Genomic DNA, 22,361 nt, shown 5'->3' on the forward strand with positions numbered 1-22,361 from the left:
GCACTTGAAATTTCATTTTGAAATACAGGAAACATGTACGAAATTCTATGTTAAATATTGGAGTTAAAAAATCTTAGGCTGTCTGTCATTAAGTAATTTAGTTTCAAGGAGACGGATGGGATATAAACACGTAACTTTCTATTCTTCAACTCATATGAATGATGTAGACCCGCCATTCTATTGTTTCATGATTCTCTTTTCCTCTTTGCAGTTGATGTATAATGTCGATCCTAGGTCTGAAAAACCTATTATACAGTATTTTAGGAAAGCTGCTATTAAGAACTGTTTATCTGGAAAACCCACGGAGCCACCTCGCCCCCCATCCTTCCTGAAATGTTTAAATCCCCCCAATACGGGGATCAAATCCAGTTTACACACCGGTCACTCAAAGACTTAAAAAAGATTCTATTAAAAAAAATAGTTATCCATCGTGTACGTAGAATTTTCTATCCCTTTGCCAATTCCCAGGGCTTAGTGCAAACAACTGCGGGAGAGTTGTGCTACTGCTCCCGAGAAAAAAGCGTTTTTCCTTGTATATTCGAATAAAAATGAGCTTACTTATATAAATTTGCAAAGAAAAGAATGTGCAGATCCATGCCCTGGAAGACAGACGTGCAATGGGAACAGAGAGAAATAGTATTTTTAAGGAAAATCTGAAAGTTGTCTCAATTTGACCGAAGTTTTAAAGAGAGTTGGGGGAATCGGGAAAGTTTCAGGGTACTGGTTTTGAAACTAGGGATAGCAAATAAGGCAGGGATGAAGCCTGAACACTCTCGGATCCGTTTCCCCCAAATCTCTAATTATTTCATGCCCAGATTTCTTACGTTTTTCTTCTTTTTTAAGGGGAAAGAAACACAGCCACACTGCAGAGCGGAGGAGCCCTTCTGAGCGGCGCGGCGCACGGCGCAGGCAACCAATCATCACTCAGCCACTCGCTATATAAACCCCCCGCCGCCGGCCTCCGAGACGCGCCGCCCTGACAGTTTGAGTTTACTTTTTGTCTTAGTTGGCAACGCGGAAGGATGTCGGAGACCGCGCCAGTCGCTCCTGTGGCGCCCGCACCCGCAGAGAAGGCACCTGTGAAGAAGAAGGCGAAGAAGAGCGGCGCTGCCGCCGGGAAGCGCAAGGCGTCCGGGCCGCCGGTGTCCGAGCTCATCACCAAGGCCGTGGCCGCCTCCAAGGAGCGCAGCGGCGTGTCCCTGGCCGCGCTCAAGAAGGCGCTGGCGGCCGCCGGCTACGACGTGGAGAAGAACAACAGCCGCATCAAGCTGGGCCTCAAGAGCCTGGTGAGCAAGGGCACCCTGGTGCAGACCAAGGGCACCGGCGCCTCGGGCTCGTTCAAGCTCAACAAGAAGGCGGCGTCCGGGGAGGCCAAGCCCAAAGCCAAGAAGGCGGGCGCGGCCAAGCCCAAGAAGGCTGCCGGGGCGGCCAAGAAACCCAAGAAGGCGACGGGGGCCAGCACCCCCAAGAAGAGCGCCAAGAAGACCCCGAAGAAGGCGAAGAAGCCCGCGGCGGCGGCGGCTGCGGGCAAGAAAGTGGCCAAGAGCCCGAAGAAGGTGAAAGCGGCCAAACCCAAGAAGGCGGCTAAGAGCCCCGCCAAGGCCAAGGCCCCGAAGCCCAAAGCGGCCAAGCCCAAAGCTGCCAAGCCTAAGGCGACAAAGGCAAAGAAAGCTGCGCCTAAGAAGAAGTGAAGGTTGTAGCGGTATGTCCTGCCTCCGAGTTCTCAAAGGCTCTTTTCAGAGCCACCCCACTATTTCAAGTGGAAGAGCTTAACTGGTATCTCTAAGGTACTTTTTGTGTTTCGTCTTGACACTCATTCGTCGTCAGCCTTTTTAGTTTCCTTTCTCCTCTTGTTCAAATACTCCCGCCGGAGCAGGTGATTGGTCCGCGGCTTTTGAATTGAGTGGCTCTAGAGGAACCTGCCGCCTCTCCTTGCAATTCTAATCTGTAAGCTGCTGTCACTAGGGCTACCGTTCTCCAGAAGTTTGGTGGCTCTGAGAAGAACCTTTGTTTGGGGCAGGAACCGTGAGTGGGTAACTCCTCATTTGCCCTAAGCTTTGTGGTGGTTCTCGGTCTTAGGACGCCGCCCTGCGCGATGGTGACGCGGCCCAGCAGCTTGTTGAGCTCCTCGTCGTTGCGGATGGCCAGCTGCAGGTGGCGCGGGATGATGCGCGTCTTCTTGTTGTCGCGGGCCGCGTTGCCCGCCAGCTCCAGGATCTCGACCGTCAGGTACTCGAGCACGGCCGCCAGGTACACCGGCGCGCCGGCCCCCACCCGCTCGGCGTAGTTGCCCTTGCGGAGCAGGCGGTGCACGCGGCCCACCGGGAACTGCAGCCCGGCCCGCGACGAGCGCGTCTTGGCCTTGGCGCGAGCCTTGCCGCCCTGCTTCCCGCGCCCCCACGTGCTTGGAGAAGGGGCTGTTGTGTAAAAAGCCGGTCTGAAGAAGGGGCCATTATAGTCACTGGATGTTTCCTAATGTTTCTTTCCCATTGGTTTGCAGATGTTGTTCTGAGTTAGCCAATCAGAAGGTACTCTTGACTTGCTGGGCCCCCAGTGGTAGAAAAATACTGCGCCAGTTAGAGGTTGACATTAAAGCTTGTGTATGTTGTGGAGCAGTAGAAAATCGTTTTTGTTTTTGTTTTTGTTTTTTCCCCCTTGGTTAGTTTGAGGCCTCCTTTGGGGCACTATTCACGCTATTCTCCTCTAAAGCTGAATGATTATTTAGCACCCCGAGGCTAAGGAACATTAAAAAGGGTAAAAGTCTTCTCTGGTGGTTTGTTATTCATCCTCTTTGCCAGATTTCCTTCCCCTGGATTGCTGAGAGGTCCCAGGGAGGCATGGTTGGCTTGAATATTTATGCCGAATAATGAAAGAATACAAAGGGTGAAACGCAATAAAAGAAAAATCTCTGGGAGTCTGCGTGGTTTGTTAGAAAGTTCCCGGAGTTGGAGTTGCGGTGACCAGAGCAAAACATTTGGATTCTACATGGGTTGATCTTCCACCAGGGCCGAGGTGGGTTGGTTGGTTGGTTGGTTGGTTTATTTATTTATTTATTTATTTATTTATTTAATTTCAAGGAAGTCCACTTGATTTTACTGGGAAATCTTGGCAAAAATCTGATCATTATGGGGCTGTAAAGGTGGATGGGGAAACATCTTTATTTTCTCAAAGAGTACATGCAATTTGTCATTTCCCTCAATTATGTGTGTAGGCAATTAATCACAATGCATTTTGCTAGTGCCTGTGGCTTTTCCAGTAATGACAACCACAGATATTTTCTTATCAGTTTCAAGTACTGAAGGTATTTTGAAATGAAGTTTGCACTCTGAGCTCTTGGCACTGACGACATTCATCATTACACCTGGTGCCCCTTGTTATTTGATGTGTCCCTGATGAAACACATCATTGCATACACATCCTTAAAAGAAATACACTTTGATAACTGCATTTTAATGTCGCTTTCTTATCCAGTATGCTTTAAGTATGGAGAAGGTGTCTAGATTTCCTCAGACCGTCCTTAGAGTCCAAAGAACTCAGATACTGCTGATCACATCTCCAGTGGGCACAGATTACTCAAGGTTCAAGTCCCTTTTGACTTTGTTTCTCGATTTGCAGCCTTCCTCCCCTACGCTTACGGCTTAATAGCTTATTAACATTTATTATTTTCAAACTTTGTTAAAACAGGCCTGGGGGATGTATCCGAGAGTATCTTTCTAGCTGTTCTTTTTTTTTTTTTTTTAATGTTTATTTACTTTTTGAAAGAGAAACAGCGTGAGTGGGGGAGGGGCAGAGAGAGAGGGAGACACAGAATCTGAAGCAGGCTCCAGACAATGAGCTGTTAGCACAGAGCCCAGCGCAGGGCTGGAACTCAATGACTGTGAGATCATGACCTGAGTCGAAGTTGGATGCTCAACCGACTGAGCCACCCAGGCGCCCCTCTTCCTAGCTGTTCTAAGCAGGGGTTCAACTTTTCCGAATCACAGCTGCAGCTCATAATTTCTTTCCAGAAAGAGCCCCCCAAACTCTTTATGACAGTGACTTGTTTGAGGATGAGATCTGGATAAATGGGGGAATGTGACATATTGACTCAAAAGAATCTTTCTGAAGACAAGAGGTTGTATGGATCGGAAAAGAGAAGTGGCAAGAGACCCGTGCGCTTTCTCGTACACAGGATGAGAGAGCCCACTCTGATGCAGAGCCAGGTGGGATCAGAGAATGAGGCCAGCACGGGGCATTCAGTGAGTGGTCAAAATGACTACGAGTGTCTCTGCAGTTCCTTACAGTTTACAGGACACTCTGTCACCACCTCCCTATGAAGCTTTTGCATTAGGTATAGTTAAAATGCTGGTTTCACAGTTAAAAAAAAAATTGTGGCTTGAGGGTGCCTGGGTGGCTCAGTTGGTTAAGCGTTCAGCTGTTGTTTCAGCTCAGGTTAGGTGTCGAGTCCTGGGCTGGGCTTCGTGCTGACAGTGCGGAGCCTGCTTGCGATTCTCTCTCTCTCTCTCTCTCTCTCTCTGAATAAATTAAAAAAAAGAAAGAAAAGAAAAAGAAAATTGTGGCTTGGAAGGATGATCTGCCCAGAATTGGCTTGTCACTGAACGGTGGACCTGGGTCTCAAGTACAAGTTTCTTTGTTTCTACTTGGTCGTGTGCCCCATGTATTGTATCAGCTACAAAGGGAGTGGAGTTCTTGGTTTCATTTTCAGCCTCCTCCAGAAGGTAGTAGAGTTATTGTAATTCTGTTTCAGGCCCGTTGTGACTTAACTACTTCACAAGCCCTTTGGAATGCCTCAGACACAGCTAAGTATGGTTTCATCAAGGTCCTAATTTTTCTATGGTTTCCATATATTCGTATTCGGATTCTTTTCCCTGGGACAGGACAGGGTTTTCACAGGCATCAGAACTTATTTAAATCTTTTCCCATCTTCCCCCAATTTTTGTTACAGCTAACGTCCTGGGTAAGGAAGACCACCGCTGTCTTAGTGTTCTGCACCCAGAGGACGAGGGAACAGGAAGCTCATTCCCAGTCACCGTGTTTCATCACTGACCACGTCCCTGGGACGGTCTCCCTTGAGGGTCTCTTGAAATGCTCATGCTTGGGTTTCTGATGCTCTCTTGGTGAACCAAGAGGGTCTGTCTGTCCGTTATTGTTGCAAAAGCCCAGGTTTAGAAAAACCTGAGAGATTGACACTTACAGATGGCAAACATCAGACAGGCGCCCCTGTGAGTAGTTCTCTCAGAAGCACACAACCAGTCAATCAATCAATCGATCAATCAATATAAATACAATTTTCAGGACCAGTCTGAAGTAACCACTTTCTCCTTCTGCTTCGTAATTGCCTGACTTCTTATAAAGGGAGGCGGCACACTGAATTCCTGTCACTGTATTGAGGCCCCAATTGTTCCTGTCACTCAGTCACTAAATCAGGTTGATGTTTATTTAGAGTCTCGGTAAGTGATCTTTCCGCCTTTCTCACATGCTCTCTGTATCTTCTCCGGCTTGGGATGATTCTACTGTTTCCCACCCAGGGTCCTAATTCTCCAGCCCCGAACTCTGCAATTCTGGTCATTCTGTGATCTGTCTTATGCATAGGGTGACTGGCTTCCCATCGCCTTAGGTTCAGGTGGGAACTTTGCAGTCAATTTTTTTTTTTTTCATAATAATACTTTCTGCTTGCATTAACTAGCACTAATAACAACTCAAATTTTCTTTTCAGTGCCTTCTCATTTGTTCTTTTTCTTTTTTTTTAAACAACTTTCTTCACCTGCCATTCTCTCCTCGCTGCCTGGGAGAGTTTTCCCAGCTCCATTTCAAGTTCCATCTCCTTGAATAAATTCCCCTAATTAACATGTCTCGCCTCTGATAATGTGCTTTGATGACATTTAACAATTGGGTGCCATTATTATCAATGGCAAATTTATAATGCTTCTATTCTTTTCTCTCATTAAACTACACCTTAGGGCCTCAGTCATGGTTTTCCACTACTCTAAGGTTTGTGTTTTTCATTGACTAAGGTTTTTTGTTGTTGTTGTTGTTTTCCCCATAAGTGTTCTTTTTAATCCTCATTCTCGATTTAACCCATTACCCCCCGCCTCTGGTAACCACCAGTTGGTTCTCTATAGTTAAGAGTCTGCTTCTTGGTTGGTCTTTCTTTCTTTTTTCCCTTTTGTTCATGTTTTGTTTCTTAAATTCCGCATGGGAGTGAAATCATATGGTGCTTGTCTTTCTCTGACTTATTTCGCTTAGCATTATACTCTCTAGCTCCATCCAAGTTGTTGCCAAATGGCAAGATTTCCTTCTGTTTTTTATGGCTGAATAACATTCCATTGTCTATATACCACATCTACTTTATTCATTCATCTATCCATGGACACCTGGGCTGCTTTCATAGTTTGGCTATTGTAAATAATGCTGCAATAAACAAAGGAATGCCTATACCCCTTTGAATTAGTGTTTTCTACAAAATCTTTTGGATAAATACCCAGTAATGTGATTATTGGGCCTTAAGGGAGTTCTATTTTTAACCTTTGGAGGAACCTCCATACTGTTTTCCACAGTGGCTGCGCTACTCTGCATTCCCACCAACAGTGCGTGAGGGCTCCTTTTTCTCCACATCCTAGCCAGCACCTGTTGATTCTGGTGTTTTTGATTTTCGCCATTCTGCCAAGTGTGAGGCGATATCTCATTTTAATTGACTGAGTTTTTAATCCTGTCCAATAGGTGGGATTATCCCCAGATATGAATCAGAATGAGTCATTTTATTTTCTGTCTTTCTATGAAGGAAGCCAAGAGTAATAAATCTCTCTGCCCCTTTTATGGCCCTCTTCCCCATGGCTTGACTTAGGTATTACCTCCCTTACTTTCTGACTCGTGCTATGCTGCCGAAGGTGTTGGGGTTACTACAACAAAAAGAAAACCAAAAATATTTATAATGCTTTCATGGCAAAAAAATCTCCAGATATAAAAAATCAATATCCTTCTGCTGCCAGTTGTGGTAGGAAGTGTATGCAAAATGAAATAAAATTTCTGAATTGTCTTGATTTGAGCTATCATTTCCATGAGAGCAAGTTCCTGGTCATTCGGAGATTATACAGTGATAAAAAGTGATGTAGTCTCAGGCAACCAGATAAACCCGAAATGCATATACGACTTAATTACCAGTAGGTACATATGAAATGTGACCTGAGTCGTAATTTGTGATCTTTCTCCAATAAAATAAAAATTCATTAAAAGCAATTTGATATCGGGGCGCCTGGGTGGCGCAGTCGGTTAAGCGTCCGACTTCAGCCAGGTCACGATCTCGCGGTCCGTGAGTTCGAGCCCCGCGTCGGGCTCTGGGCTGATGGCTCGGAGCCTGGAGCCTGTTTCCGATTCTGTGTCTCCCTCTCTCTCTGCCCCTCCCCCGTTCATGCTCTGTCTCTCTCTGTCCCAAAAATAAATAAACGTTGGAAAAAAAAAAAAAAAGCAATTTGATATCAAGTACTACTATTTTTTCTTACATTGTGGAACCTTATACCTGACTTCTGGCCCATTGTAACCACTCAATAAATTTATTTCTACTTAGGAAAATTGTATATGAAAATTACACAAACTCTACCATTTTTAAAAAAAATGTTTATTTATTTTTGAGAGAGACAGAGTGCGAGCAGGGGAGGGGCAGAGAGGGAGACACAGAATCCAAAGCAGACTCCAGGCTCTGAGCTGTTGGCACGCAGCGTAATGTGGGGCTTTGAACTCATGGACCGAGCGATCATGACCGGAGCCGAAGTTGGACACCGACTTCAGTTAACCGACTGAGCCACCCAGGTGCCCCTACTGTTTTATTTCTATAGTCAGGACTGTAGTAAACAGTAATCTGTTTGTGCAATAATTTTTTTTAATTCCAATTTAACTAAGAAGTTTTCTGAGGGTTTGTTCAGGCGAAGGACCATTCTACATATTCTGGTGGATTTAATGACCTAAAAAGATGTTTTCTGTGCCCACTGGGTCCTCATATCCTGATGACCAACATCCGGTGAGACAGAACACAGATTAAAAAACTCACTGTGCTAGAATTTCAAAGGAAGTAGGAAACCACACTCTAATATGAATGCCTTTATCCAACATTACACATATAAAACACTCCACTGATTTTAGCTATGGATAGCTAAGCTCTTTTCCATATGGATCCAGAGTTCCCTATTCCCAAATTCCCAAGTCTCTATGTCTGAAAGAGTTGCAAGAACAAAAATTTCTTCTATAACACCTCTAGGACTTTTTACGCTGGCTGACTTGTCTGTGCACTTTATGTATAGCTTTGTCAATGTTAAGTATACCACCCCAGTAGTCCCTTTCTTTAGTGACCCTTGAGGTGAAACAGTCCATTAAAAGTTTTCGGGTTTTTTTGATAGAAGCTTCTCAATTCTATAGTTAAGGATACCTTTTCCTATCTCAAACTCAAATTTGCTGAAGCGTTTAAATACATGAGAGACGAAATCCTTCCAAGTAGTATGTGTATCCCAATCAGTAAACATTCTTCTACATTTCCAAATAACTCCCTGAATGGTTTTAGAACAGAATTCCTGATTTCCCTTCTATTCGGTTACCGGTTTGGAAATTGAGAAACCTGTTATTTTCATGGAAAAGGAACATCTGTTTAATAATAGCATCAAACTGGGGCGCCTGGGTGGCGCAGTCGGTTAAGCGTCCGACTTCAGCCAGGTCAGGATCTCGCGGTCCGTGAGTTCGAGCCCCGCGTCGGGCTCTGGGCTGATGGCTCGGAACCTGGAGCCTGTTTCCGATTCTGTGTCTCCCTCTCTCTCTGCCCCTCCCCCGTTCATGCTCTGTCTCTCTCTGTCCCAAAAAATAAATAAACGTTGAAAAACGCTTTAAAAAAAAAATAATAGCATCAAACCATTTTCTTATAGGCAGTGAACAGAATAATTTAAGAAACCTCTCCAGCTTCCAAAGGATTGTCATGTTTTACTGATAAATATGAGGTAGTCTCATAAGATTTAAATCGAGAGTAAGATAGAGAATTTAGGAAAACCAAAAGTGCCTTTCTGAATGGCAGTTAAAGGCTCAGTCAATAGACCATGCAACTCGATTTTTGCGTTGTAAATTCGAGCCCCAATTTAGGTGTAGAAATTCCTTAAAACCTTAAAAAAAAAAAAGCGTCAGTTAAAAGGATCTTCATTCCTGCGTTAAAAGCGTCAGTAGAAAGGATCCTCATTCCTGCGTTCATTTCCAGAGGTACTTTCTGAGACCCACCCAAACCGCTCTTGGTTGTTTAGTCTGGTAGATGTACCGGGAAGGATAGACGGCAAGAAGTTCTCAGGAAACGCTACCCTCTTACTTTTTTGTGCTCCAGCTAATAACCCAAACCTTGGCTCCCCTTAAGAGGCTTAGGGGGAGATCTTTGATCACCTTTCATAAAGGTCTGGAGGTTGCTAGTGAGTTGGGTCCCCAAATTCTGGTAAGTGCCGACCAAGGGTTCTGGGGCTTGGGATTCTATAAGTTCAACACGGTGAACCCTGGGAGAAACAGATAACCAGAAGCCTTGAAGGCTCAGCCCAGGCCCCCAAAGACACAACGGGCCACCCCTCGAACAGCGCCAAGTAACGTTGCAAAAGTCAGAGCCTGTAGGATGGAAGAGGCAAGGGAACGGTCACGATACCAAAAACGTGCAACAGACCATACTCGAAGTTTAGAATAAAACCCATAAGTCCGAGAGCCAGAACGAAACCTGCCAGACCTATGCAACATACGGAGAAGTAGGGGGTTTGAAAGTAAAACCATGTAACTAAACACACTAGGAAAACTTCAGGAGACCAAAGGCTTGAGAGCTTAATTTAAGACAGCCCTAAATGTCTTTCAGGCCTGCTACAAGTTTGTTTGAGCTCGGTTAACAATGGAACTTACTTGTTTAAGTGTCACGGCATCTGTTATAGAGCAAAGTGGTTGGCTCTGAAAAGAGCCTTTGGGTTCAAAGTTGGCACAGAATCAGGAAATCAAGTTTACGCCCGCTCCCCGCGGATGCGGCGCGCCAGCTGGATGTCCTTGGGCATGATGGTGACGCGCTTGGCGTGGATGGCGCACAGGTTGGTGTCCTCGAAGAGCCCCACCAGGTAGGCCTCGCACGCCTCCTGCAGCGCCATCACGGCCGAGCTCTGGAAGCGCAGGTCGGTCTTGAAGTCCTGCGCGATCTCGCGCACCAGCCGCTGGAACGGCAGCTTGCGGATCAGCAGCTCGGTGGACTTCTGGTAGCGGCGGATCTCGCGCAGGGCCACCGTGCCGGGCCGGTAGCGGTGCGGCTTCTTGACGCCGCCGGTGGCCGGCGCGCTCTTGCGGGCCGCCTTGGTGGCCAGCTGCTTGCGCGGGGCCTTGCCGCCCGTCGACTTGCGCGCCGTCTGCTTCGTGCGAGCCATGGCCTAACTGCAAAGTCAGGAAACCAGGGTAACAGCTCGCCCCTGCATTTATACAGGGGGAGAATCACTCTGATTGGATTGTGGGCCATCCCGGTGAGTCAACTGGAGCTCTATTCCGGAAGTGCTCCCTGAGATTTAGCATTGGTTTCATCTGTTCCGTGCTAGTTTCTGATTGGTTAATTTCAATTAACCGACTTGTTCCCGCCCCCTTGGGGGAAAAAAATCACTAAGCTATTTGTTTCCCTTGTGATGCTTGGCACACAACAAATAGGACCGACAAACTACATAATTCTCGTAAATAATTCTGTTGAATTTTTCTTCTGTTTGTCTATACAAAATACGGTGTTCTTGAAACAAGACAGTACTTGAGAATTTCTCTTTAAAAAATCCGCCATTTTCTGCATAGTTATCTCGTTTTCATCCGGAAGGTATTTCCTGTCCTATTTGAAAATCCCACTGTATAATAGCTCATGAGTTCCACTTCATTTTATTTACAGCAAATATCTAGTTCACTCCAGTATGGTCTAGGACACAATGTTAACACATAAGGAATTTTATATTTCCGGATTCGCACGTTAAAATTCCAATGTTTTGGAGCCCCTCGTTCTTTTTAATACCGTATTTGACTCAAACTGGTGATTGGACTCTGATGTTTGGTTTTAATGGATTTAAAACGTCAGTCGGGGTCTAATGGGGTGAGCATTGAGGAAAACGTTTGCAATGCTGAAAGTTGAAAAAGATGGCGCTGATCGAGAGTCTTTTGCAACATATCTTAATGATAATAGTCTAGCATATTATGATTCTTGTCAGAAGAGACCCGAGGTGTCCTGGATAATTTATGACAAACCCAAAGGAGCAGTAGTTAGGACTCTACTGGGCTATATAATAGAATTTCCTTCCCTCGTTTTCGCGTGCCAGTTCGAAAGTTTCCACTTTCATAATTTAAAAGAAGGTTTTATTGAGAGGTTTTCTTTTTTCTTTTTTGTTTGATTTTTGGTGAATGCACTTTGAGCAATAAAGCGGTATTGTAAATTAACCTATTGGATTCTCTGGAAGAGTTAGTTTTTTAGTCCAATAAAAAAGCAGGTTTGCAACGCTGCTTTTGCATGCTATTAATCTATTGGTCAGTTTTGGTCCAATCAAAATTCAGACTTTTGGAGCCTCATTTGCATATACGTGATATAAATACTCGGGATTTTTTTTCCCCCCTCTCACTCTTTTCCTTGTTGGTCACAACTTTTCTGCTTTTGGTATTGTCTGTCATGCCTGAGCCCGCGAAGTCCGCCCCGGCCCCGAAGAAGGGCTCGAAGAAGGCGGTGACCAAGGCGCAGAAGAAGGACGGCAAGAAGCGCAAGCGCAGCCGCAAGGAGAGCTACTCGGTGTACGTGTACAAGGTGCTGAAGCAGGTGCACCCCGACACCGGCATCTCGTCCAAGGCCATGGGCATCATGAACTCGTTCGTCAACGACATCTTCGAGCGCATCGCGGGCGAGGCGTCGCGCCTGGCGCACTACAACAAGCGCTCGACCATCACGTCCCGGGAGATCCAGACGGCCGTGCGCCTGCTGCTGCCCGGCGAGCTGGCCAAGCACGCCGTGTCCGAGGGCACCAAGGCCGTCACCAAGTACACCAGCTCCAAGTAGACTCGCCAAGGAAGCGCCCTCTTACTGAACCCCAAAGGCTCTTTTCAGAGCCACTCACTTTTGCATATAAAGAGTTGTAATAGCAAGGTTCCTCAACTGGCTTTAAAAGCATGTTTTGTCTTTTTACAGCCCTGTTTCCATAAGATGTGAGAACTGTTATAGTATGAGATGTTTATTGGAACTTATGTTAATCTTTAGAGCCACATATATTATGTGAAATGTGTATAGTAGGAACTTGGCTAAAGCCCTGAAAGAATAGTTTTTGTGTGGTTTCTTTAAATTTTTACTTGGTTCTTTGTTCAATCATTAGACTTTAAAATAATTTCACACTGGGTGGCTGTAACTTACAGTTGTCTGTGCTTAAGTACATGTACTTTGGATATTTGTTTTCATTACAATGCCCACATTATAACAACATAATTATATGTATTTCACAAAGGCCAACTCGTGCAATGAGAAATTATTTTGCACAGGACACCAAACTCTGAATGTCATTCATCCCATAATAGATGTAAATTAGGCATGGGTATTACTGAACTGCAGAAGTTAATCATAGCATCTATTGTAGACTGTTTCGACAATTCTTCAAATGTACATTAAAATGAATTTATCATCCATTTTATTTTGCCTGTATGTTATTGATGTAATGAACTGCACAGCATGTTGAGTCATTTTCCTAAACCCTAATTTTGATCCACTTTTACATAGTTTTTCTTTTCTTGCCTTTGCTGTATCGTTCTGTATTCATTTAGACAGAGAAACCTAAAATGAAACAAAAATAAGAAAAGATCTAGGTAGGCAGGGATCACAGAAGATATGGATGAAAATCATTGGGTTTCGTGTGTTAATTATGGAAAAGTAGACGGTTTGCTTTTGTGCTGCTGAAAAAATGAGTTAGATGTATTGCTGTTGAGCACGTCATTGTTTATAGGCTTGGTATTAGGGAAGCCTGCAAGGCATGACCTATGTATACTTATGTTGGAGATATGTGTGAGGGTTACACAGTTGTCAAAGGGAATATTCCCATTATAGGTTTGTTCTCCCCCCCTCCCTTCTTTTCCTTTTTAAAATGTATGTCTTCCATTAGATAATGATTGCAGTTTCAGTTATGGTATCTTAGATGGAACACTGATTGAAGACGCTACATGTGTTAGCTAACTGTTAGCTGTTGCTGCACAACAATTCATTTGAATTTACTATCTTAAAACACTACACATGTACAATGTGAGCGTCTGTGGGTCTGGGCAGAGTTTAGGTGAGTCCTAGATCAGGATGCTATTGAGATGTTACCTCGGATAGAGGTCTCTTGGATGCTTGCGTGGGGAAATATCATCTTCCAAAGTCACTGCTTAACTGAATTTGTTTCTTTGTGCTTGTAGGGCTGAGGAATTCATTTTCTTTCTTGCTGGCTGTTGGCTTGAATGGTCGTAGGCTTTTGGTTTTAGGCCTCCCTCCCTTTCTAAAGAGCCCCTGGGTTTCTTGGCGTTTGTGCATGCTGCCATGGATACTTGGTCCGTCAAAGCCAGCATGCTAAAGTCAAGGAGGATAGATATTACACAACATACACGTCAGTTAACAATAATCATATACAGAAATATTACATCCAGTCACCTTTGTAGTACTCTGTGGGTTGGAAATAAGTCACAAGTCATGTCCACACCAAAGGGGGCTAGATCACAAGGGTGAGCACTAGGAGGGGGAATCCTGGCGGACACCCTACGAGTCCATCACAGGACCCATCAAGAAAAATCAAGGCTAAGAACCCAAAGAAAGTTCACTAACATAGCGGTTTTCCTCCTTTCCCCTGTCCCTTCATTACTCTAGTTCAATTTGCCTGGAGGCAGGAATTGATGCTAAGAGGTAAAGACAAAGGCTACAAATACCTTGACGTGCTTTTAATTAGGCTACTGCCAGTGACTTTCTCTTGAAGTGAAGACAGAGAAGACAATTTGCCTGGTTATTATTTCGGAGACCTCTTCCCCCTTTCCTCTGTAAGTGTGGACACATCAGAAAACACTGCAGGTGGTTGAGCCCTAGCACGGGGCTAGGTGTCTGTGTAGCTCCCTTTCTGGCTTTAAAGGAGGCACCAGCGGGTTTGTGAGAGGACTTAACATTGCTGCTTTTATTATAGGATATCAGGGAATAGATGTGACAAGGTTAAGACAAACTCCCAAATCATTGTGGCTTAAATATACATTTTATTGGCAATAATTTTACATAATCCAAATATGAGGGAGAAAAGGCGCGAAAAAGTCCCCACGTGCCACCTAGGAGGCTTGCTTATAGGTGGCCGCAGTCTACAGCTCGGTCTAAGCTTCTCACATCAAACCCTTCCCCCTAGTTACCACGTAGTAGCTGGGCATTCTCACTTTGCTTTTTCTTGAACAGAGTAGGCTAATGGTGTTTCCTCCAGTTCATATTCAAGCTTTATTTCCAGATAGCAACTGGATTTGAAAAATGTTTCAAACATGAGAAAACAATCTCATGTAGACACAGCCCGTGAACATAAATCTTAAAGGCTGCCTTGATGTTTAATGCCCCCGGACAAGGAGTAAACATGGTTAAATTATACGGAAGTCATGGAACTCAGATCGCAAAATACATTCAGTAACCTCAGTTCCCACGAGAAGGAAATAAACAGCGTCGCTAGCTCCTTCTAGTGCATGGATAGGTGGCCCTGAAAAGGGCCTTTAGGATTGGCAAAGAATTCACTTCTCGTAGGCAAAGTCTTAGCCCCCGAAGCCGTAGAGGGTGCGGCCCTGGCGCTTGAGCGCGTACACCACGTCCATGGCCGTGACCGTCTTGCGCTTGGCGTGCTCCGTGTAGGTGACGGCGTCCCGGATCACGTTCTCCAGGAACACCTTGAGCACCCCGCGGGTCTCCTCGTAGATGAGCCCGGAGATGCGCTTGACGCCGCCGCGCCGGGCCAGCCGCCGGATGGCGGGCTTGGTGATGCCCTGGATGTTGTCGCGCAGCACCTTGCGGTGGCGCTTGGCGCCCCCCTTGCCCAGGCCCTTCCCGCCTTTGCCGCGGCCAGTCATGTCTCCCGGTGAGTAAGTCAGAGCAGCGAAGGTAGGTTACACAGCGACCAAGTCCTCATTTATAACCCTGTGGCGGACCTTATTGAGAACAGGGCCGGAGGGGCCTGGGGCGGGGCCTGGGGCGGGGCAGCGAGTTTATCCCCGCCCACAAGTGCGCGAGGCCGCGCGTAGCCGGGGAGACGCAAGAAGGCTCTGTTTAAGGGCCTGTAAGGAAACGTCTCAGGCCAATCAAGGGACCGAAATAATGGCAGCTGTCAAGCTAACATCTGCTTCTCCGGGCTGAACTGTGAGGACCCTTACACACCTCGGGCAAGTCGCAGTCGAAATTCGGCATTGGTTTGAATTCTAGTCGCATGTCTGAAATGTATTGGAGTGTTTCCCTTCTGTCCTCCCATTCAAGCAGTTTGGTCCACTTTACATCGAGGTCAAGTAGTGACGTTGGGAGGATGCTCTTAGGGAGCGAGAAAAGAACTGCAGTCCGCAGCCTGACACGAACACGAGTGTGACGGGTGGGGGCTTTTCATGGGGAGGCCTGTCCCCTGGCTTGCGGCCTGCACTCCCTGCACTTCACCTTCTGAGGCCCACGTCCTGCTTTGCGGCTTGTGTTCTCTCATTTTCACTGTAGGTTCTTCCTCCGCAGGACGGAAATGTTAATCACAAAGATGGTTTGGCAGTCAAAGGGTAAATGTCAGGTCCAGTGTGAGACACAGGGACGGCCACTTTGCCTGAGAAAATTCTGTCTTCCTGCCCCAGGGCTTGCCTTCCTTCTCGATATTCTTAATTTTTTTTTTAACGTTTTTTTGTTTTTGAGAGACAGAGAGACGCAGATCATGAGCAGGGGTGGGCAGAGCGAGGGGGAGACAGAATCCCAAGCAGGCTCTAAGCTCCCAGCTGTCAGCACAGAGTCCAATGCCGGGCTGGAACTCATGGACCCTGTGATCATGATCTGAGCCGAAGTCAGTCTCTGAACTGACTGAGCCACCCAGTCGCCCCTCCATATTCTTAAATCCCTCAATCTGGTATTTTGTAATCTGGATTTATGTTCAGGTTTTGTTTTTGTTTTTGTTTTTGTTTTTCTTCCTAATGACCTCTACATCTATGTATGGGCAAATCTTCGCTTTTCGAGGTCAGTGCTACCCTTACATGGTTACATTTAAATTTATATACTTTCCCATGTAACCACCAGCTTCCATCACCACCTTCACACCCCAAACACAATTCCTTTTAAGAAAGCATTGTCTGATAAAGTGCTCTGGACCCTCTTTTGAGCATTCGGAATGTGTCTAATGCTGTGAGGGACTGAATGTTTAATATTAAATAATTTAAATTGAAGAGGTATTACTCTGTTCAGTTATTGGAAAATTTGGCGTATGTTTGAACAACGTGGACATGTGAACTCAATTTGCCAACAGTAAAGTTTATGGTATGGAAATGCAAATCATGTTATTTCCAATCAAAAGTTAGTAGCAGATTGAATGAAATGTACACCCAGTTTAGAGGATTTAGGATGAAAAAAGGAATCGAAATATTGCGTTATTCATGTTTTTACATTGATTGGAACAAATATATCTGGAGATGTAGGATTACATAGAATGTATTATTAAAGTGATTGCATCTTTCCACTTTGTAAAATGTGGTTAGTGGAAAATTTAAGATAACGTACGTGGCTTGCATTATTTTCTATAGGCAGCGCTGCTCCAGGATTCTTCCTTGCCCCTCTCTGCTTCATGATTTTTCACCCAACCTTGCCATCATGCGCTTTGAAATATGGTGGGAATTCAATGTAAGGTTGACTTTTGAATAACAGGGGTTTGAACTGCATGGATCCACTTATATGCACACTGTTTTTCAGTAAACACAATAAAGTGCTGCAAATGTATTATCTCTTCCTTATGATTTTCTTTCTGTTTTTACAGGAATAATTTTATTTATTGTTTATTTATTTATTTATTTATTTAATTTTATTTTGAAATTTACACCCAAGTTGGTTAGCATACAGAGCGACAATGATTTCAGTAGATTTCAGTGATTCAGCCCCTCCGTGTAACACCCAGTGCTCATCCCAACAAGTGTCTTCCTTGATGCCCTTTACCCATGTAGCCAACCCCCCTCCACAACCCCTCCAGCAATCCTCTGTTTGTTCTGTGTATTTAAGAGTTTCTTATATTTTGTCCTCTTCCCTGTTTTTACATTATTTTTGCTTCTCTTCCCTTATGCTCATCTGTTTTGTATCTTAAACTCCTCATATGCGTGAAGTCGTATGAGACCTGTCTTTCTCTGACTAATTTCGTTGAGCATAATGCCCTCTAGTTCCATCCATGTGCTTGCAAATACTATTTTCTTAATAGCATTTTTCTTTTCTCTAGCTTACCTTATTATAAGAATACAATATCTAATACAATATACAAAGTATGCGTTTATCAACTGTTCATGTTATCTGTAAGACTACTGGTCAGCTGTAGGCTGTTAGTCATTAAGTTCTGGGGAATCAAACGTTTTATCCAGATTTTCAACTATGCAAGGGGTCAGCACCCCTAGCCTTGTTCAAGGGCCATCTGTGTTTCTAAGAAATACAGTTGCCCAGAGACTGGCCCCAAACTCAAATGAAGCATTGTAAAAAAATTAAAAAAATAAAATCATGTTAGGGAGCGAACACAGGCTTGCCAAAGAAAACATTACCCATCAAAGCAAGAAAAGAGGGGTAACTCGAAAAATTGTCAACCTTAGAATTCTTTAAGGGCAGGCTGATGGAGACTTCCTGAAGTTCTATGCTAATATTTTTTTTCCAAAAGTATACTTTTTTGAGAGAGAGAACATCCAAAAATGTTTGCTAATGCAATTATAGTTCAAAAGAGCTTAAGCTTCTGTACAAGAGAATGTAGAATCTCTTATCTTTTTTTTTTTTTTTAAGAAGCAAAGTAATCACTGTGGAAATGTAAAAGCATCTCATGAAAACGAAGGCCCGAGAATGGTTTACTGTTTCTGGAACCTAAGACCAAGAGAGACAGATAAGAAAATCAGGTGAATCAGTTTGGAGTCTAGAAACAATAAAAGGTTACAGTGTCTACTGTGTATTTGATTAATGAGTACAATGTCAAGGAGTCACATCATTCAGTTGCATAGAAATTTATCTTGCAGGTCCTATGTTTTTATTTCTTTCCAGTAAGGATTCACAGTATGCGACACTTTATCTGAGGCTTGGAAATAGGGAACAAAAGGATGGGCCATGATGTTTAGTATCATAAAAGGTTAAAGACTACACAAGAATTGCAGGACCATGGACTTTGATCATCTCACTATTTACTATTGATTATAGGATGTATCAAATTCAGCAGGGGTTTATTTGGTAGAGCTGTAAGTATTTTCTGTCTGGGGGAACAGCTCTAACTCCAACGATTTATGGCTTCTTGGGCATTATTAATTTTGTGTTAACCTCATTCAATAATCCTATTCCAATATTTCTGTGTTAAGTTGTTTATAAATACCCTAATTTCTTCAATATTCTGTGAACCTTTCAGAGCATTTTGCCCTTTTCAGTCATTGACGATTTAAGTACTCTGTGTCACATGTTTATTTTATATTTTTTGAATCACAATTTCACATTTGTGAAACAAGTTAAACAAGTGATGTCATGTGGCTCTGACTTGGAGATAAACAGGGTGTCTCAGAGCTGCTGGTACTTTCTACTTCTTTAGGCCTGGGAGATTCGACACTAGTCCCTCAGTGTCATGGTAAATCCTTGGTAAGCAGGGAGGTGGAAAGCGCAAATGAGAAGGCACATTCATCATCAGGCATGAGGTCACTGAGGACAAGGGAAAGACTCTGGTCACAGACCGGAACAGATCTGAAACCTATTAAGAAATATCCAAATATCTAATTAAGGAAAAGGGATAGACTGCATTTCTTTACATTGTCTCATATGAGCGTAGTTTAAAAGGCCTGCCAGTCTTTTTGTTTTTTAAATTTATTTCAAGGGGATGTGCTTCTGGTAGACTGCTTATTAGGGTCCAGGATCTGTGAAAAATCTATGAATTTAGGTAACTTGTAGGATGTTGATAATTTCAGTGATTTTTGTCGGTTGGGGATGAAAATCATGTCATTAGAAAAGATCGTCTAAAGGTTGCAATTGTGCTGTAGAAGAATAACACTTTCTGGATCGAAATTTGCTCTTTTGGTTTTATTCCAGTCCTCATTCTTTTGTAAGGGAGGTGAGTTTTTCCTCTATCCATCTTGGTTCTTGGCTGGGGGCCCGTTTTACAAAACACCGATTAGCAGGATAAAAACAATGAGAAGTTTATTAACGTGTTTATTTCGCGTACACATGGGAGAAACCCAGGGAAGAACCCTTGGAAGAGGTACCTTAGCACTGCAGCTTACACAGCGTCTTCAACAAAGAATGTGTGGAGAAATGACTGGACAAGGGAAGGCAGTTTTAGGCCTTGAAGGACCGAAAACCATGGCAAGGTAGGTATATGGGAGGAAGCTAACAGTAAGGTTTGTCTGCGGCTTCCTCTGGTCCCTCTCTGGGCTTTTAAGAGTCTCCAGGATAGAATTTATATCCTGTCTTAAGGCGGAAAAGGGGAAGGGCCCACAACACTTTTTCTGTCATTGCTGCTTAACTGCCTTTAGCCCCCAATTTTTATGTCAAAGAGGAATATTGTGGGGAGACTCTCCTAGTTGCCTTCACTTTCTTGAACTATTGCTGATCTTGATAATGTCCTATATTGCTTTGAACCAGGTTCATCTTGCCAATGTTCCCTTACTGATGGTTATATATCAGAGTAATGCACAATGAGACACCTTATTATTTTGAACTTGACACTTCGATAACATAAAATGTAATGGCATGAAGACCAATTTCTCCACCTCAAAAGGAATCAGGTTTGTATTTACTTTGTAGCCTACTGGGGCCGATCCAGTGGGCTGGAGATCCATTAAAAAGAAATAATGCATTTCACTTGATTCACCTAGACTTTGACTCTGCTGAGGACGGAAATCGTAAACGTTGCTTTTTGCTTTCAACCCCAAAAGGATATAAAAGGCTGCATGTAAAGAGGGAAATCTCCTCAACAATAGTATCCCTTTTGACCTTTAATACCTACAAGCCATTCTGTGCCCTCATCAAACAACTGCAGTTTGAAAGACTAAGTAACGGAATGTTACACATTACACAGAGTTACTATGAATCCAAAGCCGATTCTTTGTTATAAAAACCGGCAGATCCATCTAATACAGTTTCAGAGTATTCTTGAAAAAGAGAAACTTACTTTCACCAAGGGAGCAATCGGAAAGAAAGAGTTACAACAGTTTTTGACAAAGTAGGGGGCTCTGAAAAGAGCCTTTTTCAAAGTCCGGAGGGAACAGCCTTGGGGAATTACGCCCTCTCGCCGCGGATGCGGCGCGCCAGCTGGATGTCCTTGGGCATGATGGTGACGCGCTTGGCGTGGATGGCGCACAGGTTGGTGTCCTCGAAGAGCCCCACCAGGTAGGCCTCGCACGCCTCCTGCAGCGCCATCACGGCCGAGCTCTGGAAGCGCAGGTCGGTCTTGAAGTCCTGCGCGATCTCGCGCACCAGCCGCTGGAACGGCAGCTTGCGGATCAGCAGCTCGGTGGACTTCTGGTAGCGGCGGATCTCGCGCAGGGCCACCGTGCCGGGCCGGTAGCGGTGCGGCTTCTTGACGCCGCCGGTGGCCGGCGCGCTCTTGCGGGCCGCCTTGGTGGCCAGCTGCTTGCGCGGGGCCTTGCCGCCCGTCGACTTGCGCGCCGTCTGCTTCGTGCGAGCCATGACAATTACACAGAAAAGGAAACCGGAGAGTAGCGAGGAGCCGTTTCTGACCCTATTTATAGGAGAGATCAGTGTGGTTCGCAGGCCTCGCGCTGTGATCTAATTGGTTCTCAGGTTGCCTTTCCGAGAAATGATTGGATTTCCAGTAAGATTTGAATATAGAATCAAAAGTTATTCCAGTTTATATTTCTTCTTAATGCACTTTAAATTGAGTTCATAAAACCGAGGTTTCATTTCGTGTGTTTCAGCGGACTTCATTCATTTCCTTTTTGTGTGAAAAGACGGACACGCACAACTTTTTGCAGCGGGAATTCAGGCCGCCCCAGAATTCGAAAAGCCCGCCCTGATATGTGATTGGTCAGGTATGTCTCCTTTGTTCTCTCATTTCTTTCATGCGTGTTTGACTTTGTGGCCGCAACTTTGACCAGAGTGTGTATATAATTACGTACATGTGTATACACTACGCTTTTAAACAATCTCAACATACAGATAATGCTCTCGATGACTATCGTTGTTATATACGTAACCTACACCCCGAAGTTACGACCTCAGAGAATTGCCACTTGGTTTACTGCGAATGGCTTGTGCATTTGCAATTGGCGGGAGCATTTTATGTAATGTCTCATAAACCTCCAGGCATTAGACATGTAACATCTTAAACTCATCTGACCATTGTGTGGGAGCACCGGGAGGAGTTGTCCAGTGTTTACAATAGGAAACTTCGAAATAGGCTACTTAAGGTTAGCAAGTAAGGAAACAAACGTCTCAGGAGTTCTGTAGTATTTCAGCACTTCCCAGAAAAGATGGGTGGCTCTTAAAAGAGCCTTTGATTTTCGGGATTGGGAGAGCAGATTCCGTAAACGTTTCACTTGCCCTTGGCCTTGTGGTGGCTCTCGGTCTTCTTGGGCAGCAGCACGGCCTGGATGTTGGGCAGGACGCCGCCCTGCGCGATGGTGACGCGGCCCAGCAGCTTGTTGAGCTCCTCGTCGTTGCGGATGGCCAGCTGCAGGTGGCGCGGGATGATGCGCGTCTTCTTGTTGTCGCGGGCCGCGTTGCCCGCCAGCTCCAGGATCTCGGCCGTCAGGTACTCCAGCACGGCCGCCAGGTACACCGGCGCGCCGGCCCCCACCCGCTCCGAGTAGTTGCCTTTGCGGAGCAGGCGGTGCACGCGGCCCACCGGGAACTGCAGCCCGGCCCGCGACGAGCGCGTCTTGGCCTTGGCGCGAGCCTTGCCGCCCTGCTTTCCGCGTCCAGACATAGCGAGTGGTATCGGCGAGAGAAAGCCCGCAGGAAAAGCGAAAAAGAAATGTCCTGGAAGCAGCAAAAAGATGCCAGTTATACTGGTGGATGGAAGTGTAAAACGCGAGCTGGGATTGGTTAAAAAGATCACCGTTCGCTATCCAACCAATAAGAAGGAAGATATGACACAATCAAGTTTACATATTCACGTCACCCAAGACGTTATCAAATCAGATCGGGGTATTTC

General features: G+C 45.0%; 6 protein-coding genes across 7 annotated transcripts; 2 read left to right on the forward strand and 4 right to left on the reverse strand.

The window, feature by feature from the left end:
* The first annotated feature begins 951 nt into the window (after window positions 1-951).
* LOC122490277 (histone H1.3) lies at window positions 952-7,236 on the forward strand. Its single transcript, XM_043592886.1, has 2 exons — window positions 952-3,012; window positions 4,946-7,236. The coding sequence occupies exon 1, from the start codon at window positions 1,023-1,025 to the stop codon at window positions 1,689-1,691; it is 669 nt and encodes a 222-aa protein (XP_043448821.1). The 5' UTR covers window positions 952-1,022; the 3' UTR covers window positions 1,692-3,012; window positions 4,946-7,236.
* Window positions 1,968-22,148, reverse strand: LOC122490290 (histone H2A type 1-B). Of its 2 annotated transcripts, XM_043592899.1 has the most exons (2): window positions 21,766-22,148; window positions 1,968-2,066 (listed from the first exon to the last, which is right to left on the reverse strand). In XM_043592899.1, the coding sequence occupies exons 1-2, from the start codon at window positions 22,131-22,133 to the stop codon at window positions 2,051-2,053; spliced, it is 384 nt and encodes a 127-aa protein (XP_043448834.1). In that variant the 5' UTR covers window positions 22,134-22,148; the 3' UTR covers window positions 1,968-2,050. The 2 variants fall into 2 exon arrangements, with proteins under 2 accessions (XP_043448834.1, XP_043448833.1); XM_043592898.1 differs by lacking the exon at window positions 1,968-2,066 and having other exon boundaries at window positions 21,680-22,148.
* On the reverse strand, window positions 2,080-3,353 carry LOC122489049 (histone H2A-beta, sperm-like; the record flags this gene model as incomplete). The annotated part of the gene is made up of 2 exons (XM_043590548.1): window positions 3,345-3,353; window positions 2,080-2,472 (listed from the first exon to the last, which is right to left on the reverse strand). Coding segments are annotated over exons 1-2 (402 nt in total), but the record flags the coding sequence as incomplete, so codon positions are not given.
* On the reverse strand, window positions 9,884-21,609 carry LOC122490213. Its single transcript, XM_043592827.1, has 6 exons — window positions 20,469-21,609; window positions 18,870-18,892; window positions 14,784-15,092; window positions 11,935-12,050; window positions 11,641-11,778; window positions 9,884-10,409 (listed from the first exon to the last, which is right to left on the reverse strand). The coding sequence occupies exons 1-6, from the start codon at window positions 20,873-20,875 to the stop codon at window positions 9,996-9,998; spliced, it is 1,407 nt and encodes a 468-aa protein (XP_043448762.1). The 5' UTR covers window positions 20,876-21,609; the 3' UTR covers window positions 9,884-9,995.
* On the forward strand, window positions 10,832-12,666 carry LOC122490284 (histone H2B type 1-C/E/F/G/I-like). The gene has a single exon (XM_043592894.1). The coding sequence runs from the start codon at window positions 11,513-11,515 to the stop codon at window positions 12,047-12,049; it is 537 nt and encodes a 178-aa protein (XP_043448829.1). The 5' UTR covers window positions 10,832-11,512; the 3' UTR covers window positions 12,050-12,666.
* On the reverse strand, window positions 14,718-15,845 carry LOC122490317 (histone H4). Its single transcript, XM_043592929.1, has one exon. It carries the CDS (start codon window positions 15,088-15,090, stop codon window positions 14,779-14,781), a length of 312 nt encoding a protein of 103 aa, XP_043448864.1. The 5' UTR covers window positions 15,091-15,845; the 3' UTR covers window positions 14,718-14,778.
* Window positions 22,149-22,361: the final 213 nt, after the last annotated feature.

Source organism: Prionailurus bengalensis, chromosome B2 (genome assembly GCF_016509475.1).
Source record: "Prionailurus bengalensis isolate Pbe53 chromosome B2, Fcat_Pben_1.1_paternal_pri, whole genome shotgun sequence".
NCBI lineage: Eukaryota > Metazoa > Chordata > Mammalia > Carnivora > Felidae > Prionailurus > Prionailurus bengalensis.

Bases quoted from the DNA above. Each gene is read 5' to 3' on its own strand.
- LOC122490277 (XM_043592886.1), top strand. From the start codon at position 1,023: ATGTCGGAGACCGCGCCAGTCGCTCCTGTGGCGCCCGCACCCGCAGAG.
- LOC122490284 (XM_043592894.1), top strand. From the start codon at position 11,513: ATGCTATTAATCTATTGGTCAGTTTTGGTCCAATCAAAATTCAGACTT.
- LOC122490317 (XM_043592929.1), bottom strand. From the start codon at position 15,090: ATGACTGGCCGCGGCAAAGGCGGGAAGGGCCTGGGCAAGGGGGGCGCC.
- LOC122490213 (XM_043592827.1), bottom strand. From the start codon at position 20,875: ATGGCTCGCACGAAGCAGACGGCGCGCAAGTCGACGGGCGGCAAGGCC. The intron at 15,093-18,869 runs GTGCCTTCTCAT...ACTCACCGGGAG, and splicing joins CCTCATGCCTGATGATGAAT to ACATGACTGGCCGCGGCAAA. The intron at 12,051-14,783 runs GCTAAGACTTTG...TTCCTTGGCGAG, and splicing joins CACCCTCTACGGCTTCGGGG to TCTACTTGGAGCTGGTGTAC.
- LOC122490290 (XM_043592898.1), bottom strand. From the start codon at position 22,133: ATGTCTGGACGCGGAAAGCAGGGCGGCAAGGCTCGCGCCAAGGCCAAG.